The sequence below is a fragment of the Terrapene carolina genome, unplaced genomic scaffold, assembly GCF_002925995.2.
Source record: "Terrapene carolina triunguis isolate 2854851 unplaced genomic scaffold, T_m_triunguis-2.0 Scaffold42, whole genome shotgun sequence".
Lineage (NCBI taxonomy): Eukaryota > Metazoa > Chordata > Testudines > Emydidae > Terrapene > Terrapene triunguis.
The window spans coordinates 10,922,233-10,944,529 of NW_020664393.1; the positions used below are offsets into that span (position 1 = coordinate 10,922,233).

Genomic DNA, 22,297 nt, shown 5'->3' on the forward strand with positions numbered 1-22,297 from the left:
ATCAGTATCACTTCAAACAATTAAAAAAGGTCTTATTTTTATTATTTATATAGCTCCGTAGATGTGCATGGTGCTTCATATAACAAATAAAAGATAGATTCCCTGCCCGCTAAGAGCGTACAATCTAGGCAAATACAAGAAAAACAGGAGGAGGAGATAAAGGCAGGGAACAGGAAGTAAAATAAAAAGAAGGACAATACGATTACAGTCACATGAAAGGCTAGTGTATGTGCCCTTGGTGGTTACAAACAAGGGAGATGAGTAACATTGGTTTCATTGGAGCTAGGGATTATAGGACAGCTTGAAGATATGGGTTTTGGGAAGAGATTTAAAAGGTAGAAAAGGAAGAGCTTAGTGGACACATCAGAAAGGTGTAGGGGACAGCATGAAAGAAGGCATGGAAGTAGGCATGGGAAGAGGACACCAAGGAATTCATGCCCAAGAACAAACTAGATGACCATTGTGGACATTTCTGGACTAAAATATATTAATCTATGACACAAGGCAAATTGTACCTATAAACCTGAAGGCAGGCTTGAAGACAGAAATGCTAGTGTCATACTCTGGCCTCTATGTTTCGGTCATTGTACATTTAGCTGAATAAATTTACCATTTTTGGAGATTCTGGATGAAATCTTGGTCACATTGAAGTCAATGGGAATTTTGTCATTGATTTCAATGTAGCGAGGATTTAACCCACTATATTTTGTGATGGGTCTCCTTTATCTGGGGATAAGGTGAAGTGGTTATGAGCTGCTCCATGATTGGCACATTTTTACCAGCCTTAAGCATTATTCTGCAGAAATGATCCATATGGCATATGGCTCCTGTCTCTCTCACTCTGTGCTATTATCTGGTCTTGATACCTCCTTATTTTGTAATATATCATGGAATTTTTCCCATTTCAAGTTTATTTATTTATGTTGTTTCTTCCATTCTCCATCATGTCCTTCACATTCTGTCATATTATCCAGTGAATATATTATTTTTTTTAATCATTGAATGATGCTTCTTTGGAAGAAGTGATGCGTGAACCTGAAAAGGGCAGGTTCAGATAAGTCCCCAGAAATTCAGGTGCAAACTTGAAGATTCTCAACTCCTGCATTAAGCTCTTCAATTAAGAAACCTCACAAAACTAAACTCTGTCACAAAACTGCCAGCACTTCCTGGTTTCTTCCGGCCTGGGAATACTACAAGAGCAGGGTCTCTTGCAGTAGTGTATCTTGGTATAATGAGCCAGATTGATGTAAATCAGCTTATCTCTAATGATTTCAACTGAGGCCCAGGATTTCTACTTCCAGTCCTGCCGAAAACTAGATTCCTCATAAACATGTAGAGTTAAATATACTTTGTCATTTATTTTTGTATCTAAATAGTTGCCTGTGCCCAAATAAAAGTTCCAAAGAAATGTGATAAAAGGCAAATCTGAAGATTTCACATCTGCATCCTGGGAATCCTTAAAGTTTGCAGACCTGTAAATTAATTAAAGTATAAAGAAAGGGAATGTCCCCTGAGGAATTAATTTCTTATATTTTTCTTTCTTTTTTTAAAAATCATTCAGGTAGGTCCTCATAGCTGAATTATAGCTGCTTTAAAACTCTTCTCTGGACTGACAGTCAAGATCAGCCAGAGAAAAAGTAACCATCCCTTTCTGAGAAATCAATGGACATATTGATCTCTTGTATAAAAAAAAAAAAAAAACCCCACATAAAGCAGTTGAACTGAGTAAAGTCTGACTGCATCTGCAGGAGCCAGATGCCCACTTAGTGTAAATAGGTGTAGCTCCATCGATTTTAACAGAGCTGTCACAAGTTACGCTAGCTGAGGATCTGGCCCTTGCCATTTAGCAGCCATTAGAAATGGTGTTTTTCCTCTCAGGATAGGGAACTGCATTCATAGTATTGATGGGAAAATGATCCATTGAGCTTTTGGGGATGTACAGCAATGGGTGACGTTTTCTGCTGCTTTGGGGACTACTGTGTGCGTTAGTCATTTTTTATTTAAATTCTTCGATTTTCTAAAACAAAAAATCATTACCAGCTCACATCAATAAACATAAATGGGTCGGCGTATACAGTCAAATTATGCCATTATCCCAGTGAGTTTGTTGAGCCATCCATTCTGGTCTTGATATTCAAATCTTCAATGACCAGTTACTTTGCATGTTCCTCTTGCCCTTGAAGGCTGCATGTTCTCACTGAGATGCAAATTTATCCATATTGTTTTCAGTTTTAAAATCCCCCATTCCTTAGGGGGTTTTGTCCCAAATGATATATATGGAGCATTTTCCTCCCTTTTCATACTTACTGTAGCTCACATTAATGTTAATGAGAATTACCCACGTGCATCAAGGGGAGAATGGAACTCCTGCTTATTTCAACATCCTTAAATGGAGAAAAAAGGTTAGTTTGAATATAATACAACATTATGCTTTATGACTTTACAAATTTTATTGTAAATCATCATTCAATGCAATAGCCAATGTTTTACCATTCCAAACCATCATAATTAGGAGTTTCCATTGTCCTGTATGACAGTTACCTTCTTTTTCCTTTTTATTTAATTGAACTTGTTTAAATGTGCATTATTTAACTATATATATTTGTTCAGAACCTTTGCTGAAGGTGTTTTTATTTTATTTTATGTTTTGTTTATTTTGGCAAAGATATCCTGTTCTTTATACCACATCAATGGGATGAAACTCTCACAAGCAGAGATTTTATTTTCCTGATCCCTAGTCACGATGAAAATGGCCAGCTCAATGCATATGAAAATTTATGGGAATTGGATAGTAGACACAAAATCCCAGATAGCATAATATAACTTCTGCAATGTTGGTGATATATATTATACTTTTGTACTGGAAAAGTGAAACGTTATAGAATAATTCTTTTGGATGATAACATAAAATTGTGCCTTGAGTAAACAACTATTCACTTTCCTCACCGATGACTGATTTCTTATTCCTTTAGTTATAAGACTCTGTTTGTTATAAATGAAATAAATAAATAAATAAATAAAATAGCCAAATAAAATGTTTTTTTCTGGAATAAAAAAAAAAACATCTTTATAAACTTTGGTGGTAGGCATAACATTCTTAGAAAAACCCATCATTATACATTTTGCTGCATTTTCAGAATACAAATATACAGGGTGCAAGATTTAACATCATTGGGGCAGTTTTTTCAAAATGTTATGTTCTGAAACCCACTAAAAGTGGGATGGGTAAATTAGGTTTGTAACAACTAAGGGCCTAATCCTGCAATAGGTGGGTCCATAGCGGGAAATGTACAGCAGTCCCAAAGAAGTCACTGGCTTATGCTCAGTAGCAAGTATTTTTAGGATTGGGCCCTAAGCTGAGATTGTTATAAATACCAGTACTGACACAAAGTACTGTACATATATTGCTTAAATCACACAGCAAAAACAAAACAACTAAAACTGACATAATTTTAATGCTTTTTTTTTTAATTTTGTGCATTGGATTCAAACAGCAAACTGTGTGCACTTCAACTGTTATCACAATGTGGTCAAGAGTTTTGTGTCTTTTACCATTTACACACAATTGTTCATTACAGTATGTTATCAGCCTAGTGGAAACCAGGAGTGTAGCATGGTAAGCAGTGCTGGTAGTGCACTTAGCTTTTATATTATCTAACTTGAAAATATTTCTCTTCTAAGATTCCTTTTTCTTGATAAAAATAGTTTTCACCAAACGTTGGTGATGCACACGCACTACCATTCATGCTTGGCATCACACCCCCGACCAGAACGCATGTTCTTATTTTGTTGATAAAAAGTATTACAAAAATTTCCATACAAAAACTATTTTCATAGAAATCTTGCATTTCCACAAATAAACCTGAACATTTTTTTGAAAAAAAAACTGCTCAAGAATTTTGTTCATTTAACACTGTGACCGTATCGATAAATGCAGTCCTCTTTAAAGTTCTCCACATTCACTTCTTTTAGGTGACCAATCCCTTTTCCACTATTAGCGAGAATTGCACAGGCTCCATTGAGTTCAATTAGTAGCAGGATCAAGGGTTTCACAACTCTTTTGGCTAAAATACAAGCCTTCTATTTGCCAAATACACTTTATTTTTCTCTTTTCACAATTAAAGAACAAAGTAATTGCTTACAGCTAAAGATTTTAAGATACATTCCTTTGTACTCAGGAAAATTTTATGTCATCTACAATTGGGTCAACCTTATGGTTTTCTCACATCAAAGTTCCAGCCCAAGTAAATTAAAAGGAAATTATTACTGCCTTTTTTACTGACATTTTTTATTTCGGTCATTGAGACAGACAGTCCAAAAAGCAGGTTAGGGTTTTTATACTATTCACGGGATTCCGATTTCCTTTGCTTTAAAACTTCTCCCATCCAGTAAGCTTATATCGCCTCTCCAGCTGGCAGTTACAGTTTGTAGATATAGGCCAGCAAATACCAACTCTTCTATGCTTGAAAGTTCTGAAGAACATACTCTGTTTTGAGACATTACTGTTAGAAGACTCCTTTGGTAGTTAGTTACTATGTCAGACATTTGTTCTCCACCACCTGGTAACAGTTGAACTTCAAAAGGAACCTGTAATTTCTCACTGAGACTGCATTTGAAATCAGCCACAAAACTCACATATAACATTCATTCATTCATAATGGTGGAACCCATGACAAACAGTGTAACCCCTGCATAACTTGGTTCATCCATGACGCTTGTGATTCGAGTCTGGCCATTGAAACTGCTTAGATCATTGAGTCTCTAGTTCATAGACACAGCGGCATGAGGTAACTCATTTTATTTTGCACAGGTTGCATATTTCCACAGGAAACATTCTCGCAAAGTTGTTTGAAAAAAAAAAAGACGACAGTTTGTGCTTGGGGTATTTGGCCTCCCAGCTCTATGCCATGGTTTCTTTACCTGGCAACCTTCTGTCATTAAATGTGTGCATGTTGATAACTTCTTCTGTTTTCACAATAACAGGGGCCTGTGGTTTGTGTTTTAACCGACGTTGACACTTCAGAGACATCCTCAGCTCCTCTACCATGGCACTACAGAAGGACCTCTATAGGGGGAAATTTAAGGATAAGAAGAAGAAGAAGAAAGAAAAAAAACAGTTGTAAGAAAGTAAAGTTGTAATGTCTAGAAGCAGATTCACTCTTTTGGAACAGCCTTGTCAGTTTGCCACGTTTCAGCCTGCAGCTCATAACAAATTGCTGTCTTTTAAATATGCATCACATCATAATTAAAATGACTTATCAAGCTGTGATGGCTCATTGAAAATTTCACCTTGTCTCTACAATTATTTATCTGCCAACTAGTGTCTCGTGATGCACATTATATGTAAAGAGATTTCAGACAGATGCTCTGTTAGCATAGTTTGGCCTTACAGGTTAAAGTTTCAATGCACATGTTCACTATATACTCTGCAAATCTCCCTGCTTTATATTTTCAGAATAATATATTTCATTCCTATAAAATATGAGTTGCTGCTTTTCAAAAACTTATAAAACTCCTGTGTAAAGTTAAATTTACTTTAAATTAAATTTAAATAAGGCAGAACTTGAGGTCAACAGTCATGTCTGAAGTTAAATGGAAAACAAATACCCAGTATCTTATTTTGCATCTCTTCAAATCTGCAATAATCAGAAGAGCTGTTGTTCACAGAAGAATATTGTTCAGAGAAGAGGATTTGCAAGTAAAATAGTAGATTTAATTTGAAACTGAGGTGCATAAACTCCTAAGAACAACCTGTCAGGTAGACATTAACTACATGTTCCCCATATGGACTGGAGCATCAGAACCTTACTTATCTGTACAAAGTAAGGCAACATAAGGCCCTCCTTATACACTTGCTCAGCAGTGTTCAGACTTTGATCCCAGCTACTTGCCCAATACTGCATTGTGTGCAGGGAGGGAAGTGAAGATGGGATGAGCCTTGTCTCTGAACTCTTCCCCTTCCCCACCTCTGCCCCACCCTCCAAATCCAATAAATCAGGCACATTGGGGGAACAATGTGGGGAGTAAACTGTCCCATGAAGATGGGTGAAGTAACTTACTCCTCCTGAGAGCAAGGGGTCAGTGTGAGAGAAATTATGACTCTCTGAGCTCAGCAACACACTGCCCCTAATTCAAGACAGATTGTCAAATTACAATCTAGCCCTTTGTGGAGGTCATATGAGGTCACGTGAAACTCAGGTGGGACAAACCTCCTAAAACAGATTCTGGAATTGTGTTAAGCAACTCCTAATCAATATCTACTTTTATGTGATTAGTGATAGGTCAGCAGTGAATATTCATCTTGTTCACTTTTTTCCTAGTCTCAGAGCTCGTTTTATTTGTAAATAACTAACTCTGCACGAGTTCACAAGTTCTAAATGAAGCCTTACAATTCCTTTGCAATTTGGTTATTATTGCTGACTCTCAGTGCGACAAGAGGGGAGTGTGTAGAACAGACCTAGGTTAGGAATGGTCCAAGCACAGATGGGCTGAACTGCATCCTTGGCTTTTGTTTTACTCCAGTGCCATAACAAGCTCGTCAGAATAAAAAAATATATCTATTAACAAGTGAGCACAAGTGAAAATATTCTTTCAAAATAAACCCAGGCCATGAAGTGGTAATAATTCAAGAAGCAACAATACTCTCCAACTTAAGCATATTTCTACAGTAAGATTTACTTTTTCCTATTAAGAACAGTTTTGTTAGAGTGGCAAAAAGCAGCCAGGGCGCACTGGTGAATTTGATCCTATGTTCTTAGAAATATTACATTTCTATTAGGCTGTCAAGTGATTAAAAAAAATAATCGCAATTAAGCACACTGTTAAACCAATTTAAATACCAATTATTTAAATATTTTGGATGTTTTCTACATTTTCAAATATATTGATTTCAATTACAACACAGAATAAAAAGTGTACAGTGCTCACTTTATATTTATTTTTGATTACAAGTATTTGCACTGTAAAAAAAGAAAAGTAGTATTTTTCAATTCACCTAATACAAGTACTGTAGTGCAATCTCTTTATCATGAAAGTTGAACTTACAAATGTAGAATTATGTACAAAAAAACCCTGCATTCAAATATAAAACAATGTAACATTTTAGAACCTGCAAGTCCGCTCAGTCCTACTTCTTGTTCAGCCAATCGCTCAGACAAACAAGTTTGTTTTCATTTGCAGGCGATATTGCTGCCCGCTTCTTCTCACCTGAAAGTGAGAACAGGCGTGCTGATGGCACAAGATATTTACGTGCCAAATGCTAAAGATTCATATGCCCTTTCATGCTTCAACCACCATTCCAGGGGACATGCATCCATGCTAATGAGAGGTTCTGCTCGATAACACTTCAAAGCAGTGAGGACCAATGCATGTTCATTTTCATCATCTGAGTCAGATGCCACCAGCAGAAGGCTGATTTTCTTTTTTGGTGGTTTCTGCACTGGAGTGTTGTTCTTTTAAGACTTCTGAAAGCATGCTCCACACCTCAGTCCTCTTAGATTTTGGAAGGCACTTTTTAAATGGAGATATACCTATCTCACAGAACTGGAAGGGACCCTGAAAGGTCATTGAGTCCAGTCCCCTGCATTCACTAGCAGGACCAAGTACTGATTTTGGCCCAGATCCCTAAGTGGCCCCCTCAAGGATTGAACTCATAACCCTGGGTTTAGCAGGCCAATGCTCAAATCACTGAGCTAGCTCTCCCCCCACTTCAGATTCTTAATCTTTGGGTCAAGTCCTGTAGCTATCTTTAGAAATCTCACATTGGTAACTTCTTTGCATTTTGTCAAATCTGCAGTGAAAATGTTCTTAAAGTGAACATGTGCTGGGTCATCATCCGATACTGCTATAACATGAAATATATGGCAGAATGCAGGTAAAACAGAGCAGGGGACATACAATCCTTCCCCAAGGAGTTCAATCACAAATTTAATTAACGCATTATTTTTTTAATGAGCGTCATCAGCATAGAAGATTGTCCTCTGGCATGGTGGGCGAAGCATGAAGGGGCATACAAATGTTTAGCATATCTGGCACATAAATACCTTGCAATACAGACTACAGAAGTGCCATGCAAATGCTTATTCTCACTTTCTGGTGACATGGTAAATAAGAAGAGTACAGCATTATCTCCTGTAAATGTAAATAAATTTGTTTGTCTTAGCGATTGGCTGAACAAGAAGTAGGACTGAGTGGACTTGTAGGCTCTGCAGTTTTGCATTGTTTTGTTTTTGAGTGCAGTTATGTAACAAAAAAAAAAATTTACATTTGTAAGTTGCACTTTCATGACAAAGAGATTGCACTACAGTACCTGTATGAGGTGAATTGAAAAATACTATTTCTATTAGTATCAGAGGGGTAACCGTGTTATTCTGGTTCTGTAAAAAGTGACAAAGAGTCCTGTGACCTTATAGACTAACAGACGAACTGGAGCATAAGCTTTCATGGGTGAATACCACGAAAGCTTATGCTCCAATATGTCTGTTAGTCTATAAGGTGTCACAAGACTCTTTGTCACTATTTCTATTGTTTATCATTTTTACAGTGCAAATGTTTGTAATCAAAAACAATATACACTTTGATTTCAATTGCAACACAGAATACAATATATATGAAAATGTAGTAAAAACATCCAAAATATTTACTAAATTTCAATTGGAATTCTATTAACAGTGCGATTAAAACAGCAATGAATAGCAATTAATTTTTTTGAGTTAATCACATGAATTAACTGTGATTAATCAACAGCCCTAATTTCTACAATTGAATGTTTCCATCTGAAATGCTCTTCAAATATTGTTTGAGATGGCGATGATATATGTTGACCCCTCCCATTCCCCCAACTAACCTCCTCATCCTGTTTCTTAATATACAGTGCTGTAAACCTCTAATATCGGTTGTCACACATACTTAGTGTACCAAATATTCACCAAAACCCAGATCCCAGGAAAAGAAGGGCAAACACATAAGGCTCTAGGGCTTACTCCTAGATCTCAGTATTTGTTAAAATGAGCTCCATAAAATGAAGATCATTTTAAAGTCTGACAGTTTTATGATGCAGATAATAAATTTGTCACGTCAATAATTATATTTAGTCTAAGTGAATACATAGTATATACAAGTTTCTCCTGCCCTGTACTTTCAAATTAGTTTGTCTAAATTCAGGCAAACTTATCCCTATATGTTATATTTACAAGAGTTAAACATTATATTTACTGAAACTTAGAGCATTAACTTTTTAAACTATGACAACTATATATTAAACATATGTTTCTGAGAATAATAATAAGTTGCACTCCCAGAAAGTACTCTCTTTGGTGACCAATCATTAAAAGAAACAGCCACATTCTTCTTGTAAATTTAATTCTCTGATAAAAGCATCTTTATCATTGATTCTCCACTTCTGGGCTATATAAAAGTTCACAACTTGGACCTTTGATTTTCTTTGATTGCATAGTGGATCTGAGGAAAAGAGGAAGAGGCATTTTCCTATGTTATGCAAAGTAACGTGCAGAATGTTTTATAAAGGATTACTCCCTGTTTGGCATTTCTTTAATTGAAATTCTACCCGGATCTCTCTTAACTCCCACCAACTCATATTTTTCGGTCTACAGAAACTTCATGGGTTTTTTTTCCCAAAGAACTGTACATTGTTAGGTTACACCTTTGGGAACTGTAACACATGGAGTAAGAAAGGAGCTATACAATGCTTTTTGTGATTGGTAGATTACACTATTTTCTGAAAGGATTTTAGAATATGTAATCAAATGTTTTCCCCAATTTCAAATGTTTTTTCAAATTGTATTATTGTTGGAAAGCCTCCAAACTTTGCAAAGATTGCAAACTGTATTTTAGAAATGCTTCTCCAACTTGAAGATGAGCTCTTTGAATACATCCTGCATAATTTTTCACTTAATTCAAAGACAATAACCTTTTACCCCTTACTTACCTTCTGGACCTTAGACAGGTCACAAAACATCAACAATTATTGAATTGTGGCTACCTCTAAGCCATCTTGCTAAATGTAACCATAAAGTCATTTTAGAGAGAATCAGATAGCAGATGATTTGAAAAAAAGTTTAAAATTCTACACACATTCGCACAGTTAAATGTAATTACTATAGCAAAATGAATAATCAATATAAAATATTTGGGGAAAAAGTACTGCATTTATAGTCAGAAGGTTAAAGTGTTAAAAATAAAGTTTTAATCAGCATTAGTGTTGTATCCTTCAGCCTCTGACACAAAGGGACTTTGCCAGAGCTCAGCTCCTTATGAAGTGTAAAGAATTAAGCTGTATCTATCTACTTCACCCCATGTCACAGCTGCCAGCTCATCTGGATTCAGTATAATCGTTTCTTACCATTGTTTACAATCTGTACAGACAGTTTGTGCCCATTCTGGAGCGTAAAATAATGTGGGTTTGCATACCCACAAGCATGAATACCAAAGTTGGACAATTTTTATATGGTTTTCTTATATTGCTGTATATCACGTTTAGAGGAAAAGTAATTAGAAACCACATTAATACTCCTCAGACACAACATTAATAATCCCTATACATTTTGCTTCTAATGACTGTAAAAAGAGCAATAATTATTGCACCCATAAATATCAAAGCATGAGAGCACAAAGTCAATGCATAAAGTATATGCTTTAGATCAAGAAAAACAAATGGAAATAATGAACCAGTACACACATTGCCTGGAAACAAAATATTATGAAAAAAAGACAGAAATGGTATAGCTGTCTCTCTCAAATTCTGAATTTAACCAGCATTATTCTTTTTCTATTATTATTATTAAAGAAAAAGATTCAATGATTTGCTCTTTTATAAATCTGTCTCCTTTCTTCTTTGATGGAGTTAGTGTAAAATTGACTGTCGAAATCCAGTATGAAATGACAAGATTTACTCAGAAGTTCATTACCTCCAGCCTTGCATGTCAGATATTATTTGAAGCCTTGTTAAAATTTCTTAAAGCAGTAATGGCAGTAATCCTGCAGCTTATATCAGATGTTATGGGTCAATGTTCTAACATCTACTAGGACATATCAATCAAACTGGTTTTCATCTTATAGAAGTTAGCTGAGAGTGGATTCATAGCCCTGCCCTGAGCCTCCTTTCTAATCAGTTTCTGCTTCCATATGCCACTTCCCCAAGGATTTTGAATGATGTATAGTGAGGACCTGTCAATCCAGTCTCTTAGATGCAAAGAAAAACACAAATCCTAGAAAAAATGTTTCCACAAGATAGATGCAATTACAGACATTGCAGCAACTAATGGAATATAAGAAACAAACTTATGAGGATGAGGTAGAAAGGGGGGAAATAAATTGCACTTTGAACCATTTCACTTTCAATTTATATTTAAAAACATATCTGCACTAATCATATTTTTAGAATGCTAGCAACCAATATACATTTGGACAAGAAGAGTTGATTTAAGGTCATATGTTCCCTAAAAATCGTGCATTAAAAGTGGCATATTGTTACACAGAATTTTCCACTGCAAATATTCTTGGTCCAGAGCAAGTGTAGCATTCAAGTTTTCTGCAAGCTAAGTATCAGAGCAATTAACTGCAGTATTCACAAATACACTTTCTATTTAAGCATAGCCAGCTCTTTTGCCAGATCATGGATCAGGATCAGAATTAAGTAGTTAGTTAGGATTTCAAACCAAAATCAGTGGAGGTTTGAGCAGAGACTGAAAAAAAAACAAGGCAAATGTAAAACGATCTGAGTCCATAAGTTTCTTGTGGTGGTTGAGAAAGCTTTTCCTTCACCATAGTATCCATGAAGTCCTCACCAGTGGAATTATTCCAAGTGATAGGTGGAGCTGGGGGAGGCATCACTTTGAAACAGAGTTGAATGTTGTTTGTGACAAAAGAGTTTTCTATCTATCTTGTGGAGAAAATCAATCAGAATCTGACTCGACTTCTCCCTCCCATAGTAACAGAACTAAGCTGGGGATGACTACTACATTTTCTCTAGCTACAAGTTTCAACCAGTTGTGCTCACTGAGATTCTGGAAGTGCTGGATGAGTTTAGGCCCATGACCTACAAGATGATCCCTTTTCCCTCATTACTGGTAAAATCAAGCAGGGCAATGGACCACTCTATTGTAGATAGTTAATGTGTCCTAATAGGAGGGCAAGGAGACAACTTCCCTCAAATTGACAGAGTTTAGGGTCATGTTCAATGAACTATTGCTTGACGACAACAATCTAGGCAGCTACTCTCCAGTCTCTAACCTTCCTTTTCTGGCAATGGTAAGTGTGAAACTTCCGGTGAAGTCTTCCGACTTCTTGGACCCCATTCAGTCTGGTTTCCAGCCTGTATATGGCATGGAGACTGCATTAGTTCCACTGGTTGATATCATCCTCCTAGTGATGCACAAATGTTTTTCATTGATGATTGTGTTTAGATCAGCAGACTTTGATAGCACTGACCATGAGGTTTGCTGACTCACCTGTGGACCTAAGTTGGGGTGGATGGGAGTGTACTTGTGTGGTTCCATTCTTCCCTCTCAGAGAGATCCCAGAGGATGGTACAGGGCAATTGATCATCAGCCCCGAGGGTTCTCTCTCATGCGGAAGTCCACAAGGTTTCATTCTGTCATCCTTCCTCTCAACATGCATGTGAGGCCACTGGGGGGAGATAATGAGACAATTTGGGCTGCAATGCCATCAATCTCAGATGACATACAGCCCTACATCTCTGTTTTGTCAAACAAGGATCGTGCAAACTTTTGCACTTCCAGTGTCTGGCTGAAATAGGGGGTGATTGAAGTTCTATCCAGAGAAGATAGGTGTTATACTGGACAAATAAACGGAAGCATTTAGAAGATTGTAGTTTCCCTCGTTATTGTAGGTTCTGCTCAACTTTGTCAATGAGATTTGCAGTCTCAGGGTTCTTCCAGTTTCCTGAGTGATCCTGTGTTTCCAGTGGCCAGGATTGTCATTTCTCTTTTGTGCTTGGCTAGATAGTGACAACAGTTGCTACCTGATGCAGACCTTGTCACAGTTATCCAGATCTTTGTGTCCGCCAGTCTGGATTATTGCAATCCATTCTATATGGGGCTACTACTGAGGACAAGTCAGAAACTAAAGTAAGTGCAGAATGCTGCTGAATGCTTATTAGATGGTCATAGCAATAATGGAGCATATTACAGCAGGTCAGGCACAGAGCTGATACTAAGCAGATATATAACAAAAACCACAGCACTGGCCATAGGCTTCAATGTGCAATTCAACGTATTATTTTAATTTAGAGGTGCTATATGGTTATGGTTCTTGCTATATAAGAGCTTCCCTGACTTCCTACAGGGCCTGATCCTAGTTGTACTGAAGTCAGTGAGCTAGCTGAGATCTTCTGCAATCAGCTCTTAGATTTGAAAGTCTGGTCACTCAGGGTTTATCATTCTCGATCATGGTTCTGAATTCATTCCCAGCTTGTCCAATGGAGCTCAGGTTTCTTGTCCCTCAGGGTACAGTATAAGGGAGTGATTGCAAGAAGTGTAATGAGCCTTCTTTTGGGGCAGGATGTACACGCAACAACTTATGTTCGAAAATATTCACCATGTACCTGCATACAGTGTAAATCTCAAAACAAATAAACAAAAATAATTATACAGCATACAGCCTTTTTGAAAACTGACTAGTCAATTTTTATGAAGTTATGTCTAAATATTTTTATGTATATTTGTGAATGCTGAGTTAAAATTATCTGCAAAATATTGACTGTAAAATATTTAATACATTTTAGAGGAGAATAAGGTTATATTGCACTTTTCATAAAAAAAATATGGCATGGCCTTGCATCATACTGAGTAGAGTATTAGTACTAATCTCATATACATTGTTTCCACTGTGTTAGCAAAACTGACAAATGATAAATGATATGCTTTCAGATTGTGCTAGCTAATACAACATGAAAATGCATTTCCTGTTGCAGGGACCAGAGCTGTCTCAACTCCAACTCCAATCAGCTGAGGGTGCTAACACTCTGCTGGAGTGAGTACCCAGACCTACAGTAAATGAACAGCTATCCTAATTTTGATCTGGGGTTGTTGACCTAAACTTAATTGTGGGACATCCCAATACTCTGACCAAGTGTTTGTTTTACCCTTAAATTTAATGTAAATAACTGCAAACGCAAACATTTAAAAATATCCTCATTTATAGACAGGACTTACTTGATGTAACATCAAAAAAGAAATAATGAGTGAGTATTAGGAGGACTTGCATTTTTGGAAATACAATGACATTTTTTTCCCTTGAGAACAAATGAAACATTTTTAAGAAGAGCCAAGAATTACATTTTTTATAGTTTCTGCCTTCCCTTGGTAAGAGGAAAGCTGGTATGAAAAACGGAACTGACAAAGAAATTTAATGTTGCGTTTAAAAATTATCTATCTGTGTAGAAAGCATCAAAAATAAATCAGAACTGGAATTTAGGACCAGATCCTGCAATGAGCACACAGATAGGCAGGACCTCTAGACCATTGAAGTCACATTCATATGTATGGGCTTGCAGGATCAGGACCTTACTGTGAAATAGTTCTCAAGGAGGCCATAATCAACTAGACAATTTAAAATGTGTTTCTCTATTCTCTTGTTTATACTTCTCAATGAATTCAAATTAAAAGCAAAATACCTCTGTGTCATTGTTCATTGTCATTGTTAAACTGCAATCAAAAGTCAAAATAGAGATCATGTTTTAAATGTTTTATTGTTTGAAAATTATTTGAAAAATGTCAGGTCAATCAAATAAAAATCTTCATTTCCATTGTTTTGCTCTATTTGTTACACTTCTGGCTTTTCACATCTTTAACAGTGTAAGGTTTTCTTTTTACATTTCCTGCCATAGCAAAATATCCCTCTAAATATAAGCAGTAAAACAATTTTAAAGAGGGCATTGCATTAGAATTCAGCTCTCACCGTATACACACACACACACACAAAAAAAAACAAAAAAAAAAAAGAAGAACACAAAACCAGGACAGTCCTTCCTTATGGAGGTCAGGGATTGGGGGGATGAGAAGAGCTTCCAATTTTCCATCTGCCTATCTGCAGAATGCAGTTGCATCAAGATTGGGAAAATGTTCCATTTATGAACTGTCACAGCTGTCCCTCAGCTGCCATTCTGTTATTCCCAGCCAACTACAAGAACTCTCGGGTTATGCTAATACAAAATATAATATCATTCAGGTTGCATCATCATTTTGTGTTTTTATAAAATTTATTGGGACACATTTCCTGGATCTCCAGATTTGATTTACCAACCATCCCTACATTTTTTATTCATCTGCAGCTGACGAACATGCTCTTCAACTTTAAAATCTTTTGAACTTGCAGACCCTGAAAAAAAAATCACTGTGCTGGGAATTACTTTGGTCTTCATCCAAAAGTGTTATAAAGCCCAGACCATATTATCAAAGCTTTTTAAAAATTAAACTATCAGGATATTTTCTGAACAGTAATAATGTTAATATAATTCATTTCATTCCTCTTTATAATTTTTCAAAATAACATTGAGGAAGAGAGTTTAATAAAAAAAGAATTTGGCCATATCTGAAAAAACGATATGACGAAGAAAAAGGCCTGGAAGGGTAGAAGGAGGATTGTAAAATTCAGAACCTGAAATTGTTGTACCAGTTTTAAATTTTCATGGCTTTGAACATAACCATTAAAAAAAAAAGGAAAAGCAGATTTCTACATGTTCTGACTTGCATATTTCATGTTCACAACACTTCCGTAAAAATAACCTTGTTTCTGGAAGGCTGTTTCATTTATGGTACAAATTAGCTACATTATGTACACTCTGTGTTTGACTATCTGTGAAACTAAATACTGGATGAATGATGACCAGCATTTTTCCAAACCTCATGTGAAAGAGGGGTATTCTAAATCCTAGTGTGTGAAATTTATCCTTGTGTAAAAGGCTCTCTTCAAGTAAACCTCATGTTAGCAATAAAATTAAAGCCAGAGTTCTTGGGCTTTACATGGGAGAAATACAAGCAGGGCATGGAGCTGGTGTATAAGGCTGCAGCACAGCTGCCTTTCAGTCTGTGATCTGAAATAGCAGTTGCAGCCCCTCCATACCATTTACATAGGGCCTGGAGCTGCTGGTTCCATGGCCACTTCCCTAGCACACACTTGGCCTGGTCCACACTAACCCCCCACTTCGAACTAAGGTACGCAAATATTAACGTAGCTGAATTCGAAGTACCTTAGTTCGAACTTACCGCGGGTCCAGACGCAGCAGGCAGGCTCCCCCGTCGATGCCACGTACTCCTCTCGCGGAGCTGGAGTACCGGCGTGGACGGCGAGCACTTCCAGGATCGATCCCGGATCGATTTATCGCGTCTAGACAAGACGCAATAAATCGATCCCAGAAGATCGATTGCTTACGGCCGGACCAGGAAGTAAGTGTAGACCTGCCCATGGTTGCCCTGCTCACTGAAGTATGCGTGGCTGGCACAGATAGGAAGTACAATCCCTTTCTGCACGGGGTGCTATCATAAAATAATGTTCTGTATGGTCTTGCAGTGGTCTTCTGCTCTAGGACGATTTTCACTCTAAAGGCATACATGGTGCAGAAGTACCTGGGTTATTTGCCCCCAAAGAGATTAAATGCACAGCTCCCTTATTCAATAGTACCTGATAATTTCCAGTGGGCACTAAAATTAAGGGAGATGGTATCAAATGGAAACAATCTCAAATAATTATATTTTGAAAGGATAATAATGAAACAAAGTCTATAAATTACCAAAATAAGAACCATCAATATATTGTGTTAAACATTACTATTTTTCAAGATCAACATTCTCTTTTCTAGCATGATATAGATTAGAAAACTCTCAAGCTTTACAAAAAACAAAGATATGTAATGAGGCTAAAACTATGACACACTGAAACAATTACATCAACAATAATTACACTGGTAATTGTTTAAAATGGCTTCGGTTTCTTAGATTGCTTACTCACTGTCCTCTAAGTGTCAACATAACGTTACAATCAGGGAGCAGGTCATTTGCTTAGAGAAGCAATTATAAAATGCAAATGGTTGAGCATTTATTGTCAAGATTGTGATAGAGAACAAAGGTCTGCTTCACAACATGTCTCCAAATAGATGACATAATTGTGCGTTTGTATTATAAACAATAAGGAAATGATACCAACTGTTGGGTTTTGAAAAGACTAATGAAAGAAGAGAGGTGGACATTTTGACACATAATTTCTATAAAAATTGGCAATTAAATTTCCTTCTAAAAAATACAATACACCATCTTGTGGTTGCTTTAGGGTGACCAGATAGCAAGTGTGAAAAATCAGGATGGGCGTGTAGGGGGATAATAGGGTCCTCTATAAGATAAACCCCCTTATATCCAGATAGTCTCGATAATATTGGGACATCTGATCAGTCTATGTTGCTCTGAAGGAATGCAGCTTAGAGATCTTGGAAACTTCAGTGTCCACTTATCCTGCTCCATCACTTGGACTGGAATTTTAACCCTCTACTATAAAGAAAGGCAATAGTATATTGCCACAGATCCAAGGATAGAACTCCCATTGGGTTCAAAAGGGAGCTAGATAGATTCATGAAAAATAGGTCCATCAATGGCTATTAGCCTGGATGGGCAGGAATGGTGTCCCTAGCCTCTGTTTGCCAGAAACTGGGATTGCGTGACAGGGCATGGATCACTTGATGATAACCTGTCTGTTCATTCCCTTTAGGGCACCTGCCATTGGCCACTGTCAGATGACAGGATACTGGGTTTGATGGACCTTTGGTCTGACCCAGTATGGCTGTTCTTATGTGGGGAAGTCAGTGGACGTTTTGCTAGGTTGGGTTTAGTACTTTGCCCTTAAGATTTCACAAAATAAAGTACAGGCTATCAAGTGAATCAAATGTTTGTTCAATTTTTATTTTAGATCAGAATTTAAAATAATTAGTAAAATCATTGTTACTTTTCTGTGGTTCATGGAAGGCTAAACACTGCTCTGTTGTATCCTGTGCAGCTCATTAAAATGGTTGGAATTGTTGAAGGTTTCCAGAGGTTAAAAAAAATTTAGCTTATACATTGTATATCGCAAAGTTCAACTCAACCTGCTTTTTCAGTCTCTGTTACAAACATTTTCAGGGACCACATACTGCCTCATTCAGTATTCAGAACTCCTTCTTACTTCAGTGGAATCTGCAACTGCAAAAAAAGGGCAACTCACCCTATGTGACCTACATATATATTCACTGCTACGCATTTTCACTTAGGGTCCAATCCTCCAAAACGATGGGTACCCTCAACTCTCATTGGTAGAGTGCTGTGAACTAAACAAGCTAGACTTAAACCATCTGAACTCAACTGTGCAGAGTTGAGCCCTACAGTCTTAACTGTATAGAGCTCTTCTAAATCGGTCTTTCTTGTTATAGGCAAGTAAGTTATGGAACACAATAAGATGCAGATTTATTTATTTTTCACTATTCTAATACTCAGCTATAAAATAAATCATAAACTTACTACTTGATGGTATCATTCCAGTAATATTCTGTTGTTGTTTTTCAGATATGGTCTAAGAAACTTGTATTTGTCAGAAATATCTGATCTTGATCTCATCCAATGAAACAAATAGATCAGATATATAACTGCACAGCTTCCCACTTTTACGTTTACTGATGAGCATTCTGCCCTTGGTAACATAAGTAGTCATTTTCAGCGCAATGGGTTTCTGGTAGTAGAACTGACTCCATGCACTGCTGATTTTCATTTCTTCAGATTTGTATAGTCTAGTGAATTCTTAGTGGACCAGTACACTGTTGATATTTTTCAAACAAATAAATAAATCAAGGTGGGTGCAAATGATTGACAATTTTACTCTGATCATTCTTGTCTTTGCTTTTTAAAATAGTCAATAAAATACAAATTCCTCTTTGCTTGGAGAACACTGTGATGAAATTAATGAAAATGTGTATCTGAAAGTGATGTCTGACTCTTTCCCAAAAAGACCACCACTAATTACATGTGTTCCTTACAAGTTTGTTCGTGTAAATCAGGTACATGTAAGATCTGAGCCTCTGTTCCACTAAATTTAAAAGCATTGGTACAAATAGCACAATTAGAGTTTTGCCTTCTGCTTTTTTGAACACAGCTTCATTTTACAGGGATCTATCCTGCAGCTGGCTTCACACTGGCAGACCCTCTACCCACGTAGGACCCCATTGACTTTGATGGGCACATGAATCTACCCTGTACAGCCAGTTGGACAGTCAAGGCATAATATTGAAATGTTGTTGACTATTTTAGAAAAAAAAGCATCTAATCTGAAAAAAGTGCATCTAAATTAAGCGCACAAAATGTGCAGTGGCCTGCTTAGTTACCCATGCTGCAGGTGTAATTCCACATATTGCACCTGCTAAAAGGCAGGCATACATTTTATTAACAAATGGCCATTTGATTTTTGGGTTCAAAGGCTGAAATCTATTACATTTATTTTGTTTTCTTAGCTACAAACAAAGAGATTGATCCTGTCTGCCCCCCACATGTGGAGCTACCATTGGCCAAAATGGTGGTTCCAAAAAAAGGAGAGCTTGTAGCATCAGTCCCTGAAACACAGACAAGGTCACATTTTCTTCCTCACCTAACCTTCCTGGTGCAGTATCCAAGGATAAGTCATGCTGTTAGCTTCATACCTAATAATAGCATATAAGATGAAATATGCATTCAACCCCTGTAAAGCATTAATCAATTTACATTATAAAATTCTCATCAAAATGGTGCCAGTTTAGTAAATGAGGATTTAATTTTTTTTTCAGATCACCTAAATCAAAATATACTGAAGTTAATATTAAATAAATTACTTGTAGAGTGGATAAAGACATTGCAATGTACATGACTTATGTAAAACAAATGGTAATTTTTCAAAAAAAATTGTTTCTGAAATACAGAGCTCCAGAAGTAGGTTGACAGAATTGAATATTCCTATATTCTTATAAATTAGAGCAGGGATTGGCAACTTTTGGCATGTGGCCCATCAGGGAAATCTGCTGGCGGGCTAGGAAGATTTGTTTACTTGCATCATCCACAGGTTTCGCCGATCGCAGCTCCCACTGGCCGCAGTTCGCCATTCCAGGCCAACGGGGGCTGTGGGAAGCAGCAGCCAGCACATCCCTCAGCCCACACGGCTTCCCACAGCCCCCATTGGCCTGGAATGGCGAACTGTGGGGAGCTGTGATTGGCTGAACCTGCGGATGCTGCAGGTAAACAAACTGTCCAAGCCCGCCAGCGGATTTTCCTGATGGGCCACGTGCCAAAGGTTCCCAATCCCTGAATTAGAGCATCTGAGTGTTCACTTTTCCTCTCCATAATTAGTTTTGTAGAACTTAATAAAATCTACCCATGTCCAAATTTTGTTTAGGAACCTGTGACCTCACACTGCCTTGTTGATTAATATCAAAGCTTTCTTTAGCAATATGTTATTAAAAATTAAGACTTTATACACAAAGAGCTAGTTATATCCATATAAATTCACAAGTGTGAAAAGATAGGCCTTAGATTTTTCTGAGTGATATTTCAAGTTACAAAAATTCACAGGTAGCATCCGAAAATCAATATCAGTACAATTATGCCTTCTGGATTTACTACTGATTTTAATAAAATAAAGTATTAAAAATAGGGATGAACAGAGGTCACAAGATCCTCAAAAATTTAAAAAAAACCCCAGTAAAAAATACCACATTTTCTCCCAAGTTTTTAAATGTAAATTAAAAATATGGCATATAAATAAAAGCTATACTCTTTAGTTCAATTTTAGATGTTGCATATGTGCATATACATATTTATTATGCAAAGCAGATGATAGCACCCAAGAATTCTGCAAGAAATACCAGACCCAGCTACAGTTAATTACCATATTTGTGCAAACGGTCAGTACATGACAAGTTAACATTAGATGTTTCAAAACTGGATGAATTCAAGTTCCAGGAGTTCAAATCGTAATCAGTAGTAAATCCACAAAAAATAGTATTGATCTAACAATTTACAGATGCTACCAGACCAACTTGTTAAGTGTAAACATCTTCAGGAAAGGACATTTCTATAGAGACATTTCTAGACTTCTGACTTTGAACTGATACACAGTTTTGACTTTTAAAAATCAGATTTAGCTGTAGAAGATTAATTTGTTTCCCATTACAGTTTCTCATTTCTTCTTCATCCATAAAATTAACTGCAGTGAACTTCCAGGAGTAAAAAGCTGTCTTTTTTCAGGCTCGTATAAGAGGAGAAATAGTCACTTGTCCTGAAAGCTGGCTACAATTAAACATATTAAAGACAAATTACAAGCTGTATGTGTGACACGTCAGGTGCTCTGTTGTGAACCATTGTTACAGAAATACTGTACTAGGGTATAAAGGATATCAGAACAGCCCTTCGTTGGATCACCAAAAAGCTTAAAAACTGATTTGATTATAACAAAAAATATTAAATTAAATGGAAAAATACAATATTTACCTTTTCCAACTGCGCATTTTTTTTTGATTTGTACAAAAACTCCCCCACTGCCACAAAGACAGAAAGCACCAATCCAGCTGCCAGAACGATGAAAATGCCACCAATATTTTGAACTCCCAAAGCACTGGCCTCTTTACTTTCCTCTTCTGGACAACCATTGCCTCTCCACCACTTCTCCTTCATCATGTGAAGCTTGCCTTCCTCTTGCAGCTGAAGAATTGCTATAGTGATCTTGTCTCTGTATGGAGACCCTGCAAGAGAGTAGATGAAACATGCAGTGCACCAAAGTATATTTTCAGGAGAGTAAAAATGTTTTAGTTCAGTCCTGAGAAGGATATAACAAAAATCCTTGTCATGATTCACAATTTTTAGGCATGTTTTGGTGGATGAAAGAGGATGTTTTTAAAATCTTTTTCAGATCACAGAATATGAGCCAGCTTTCAAAGTTAGTGCATATAACTGAACACACATTTTTGTACATAATTAACTTATTCATGAAAATACCTAATTTGTGTGCACAAATCCAGTAATTGTGTGTGCACCTGGCTGGTTAAGTAGCCAATTAATCTTGTACACTTTTAAACACCTGTTCTGTGCATGTATACCAGTGTCTGAGTGTACATGCAAAAGCAGTTACTACAATTCCTTTAACTAAGTAACGTGATTTTGCAAATTAAAACATTCTAAACATCACTCGTTTGTATGACTTCAGAAATCTTAAGCCCTGTACAACCAACCAAATGTAGGATTAGTTGAATGTTACTTAGTTTAACATATCTAAAACTACAGAC

The 22,297-nt window shown here is 36.8% G+C and overlaps 1 protein-coding gene across 2 annotated transcripts in view; it reads right to left on the bottom strand.

Annotated features, from left to right (window-relative positions):
* Positions 1-4,900: 4,900 nt before the first annotated feature.
* GRIK2 (glutamate ionotropic receptor kainate type subunit 2) overlaps positions 4,901-22,297 on the bottom strand; it is a 568,360-nt gene continuing 550,963 nt past the window's right edge. For both annotated transcript variants that reach the window (XM_024198431.1, XM_026652891.1), the window contains 2 exons: positions 21,507-21,757; positions 4,901-5,065 (listed from right to left, as the gene is read on the bottom strand). In XM_024198431.1, coding sequence (XP_024054199.1) covers positions 4,901-5,065; positions 21,507-21,757 — 416 coding nt within the window. The remainder of the gene's footprint in view (positions 5,066-21,506; positions 21,758-22,297) is intronic.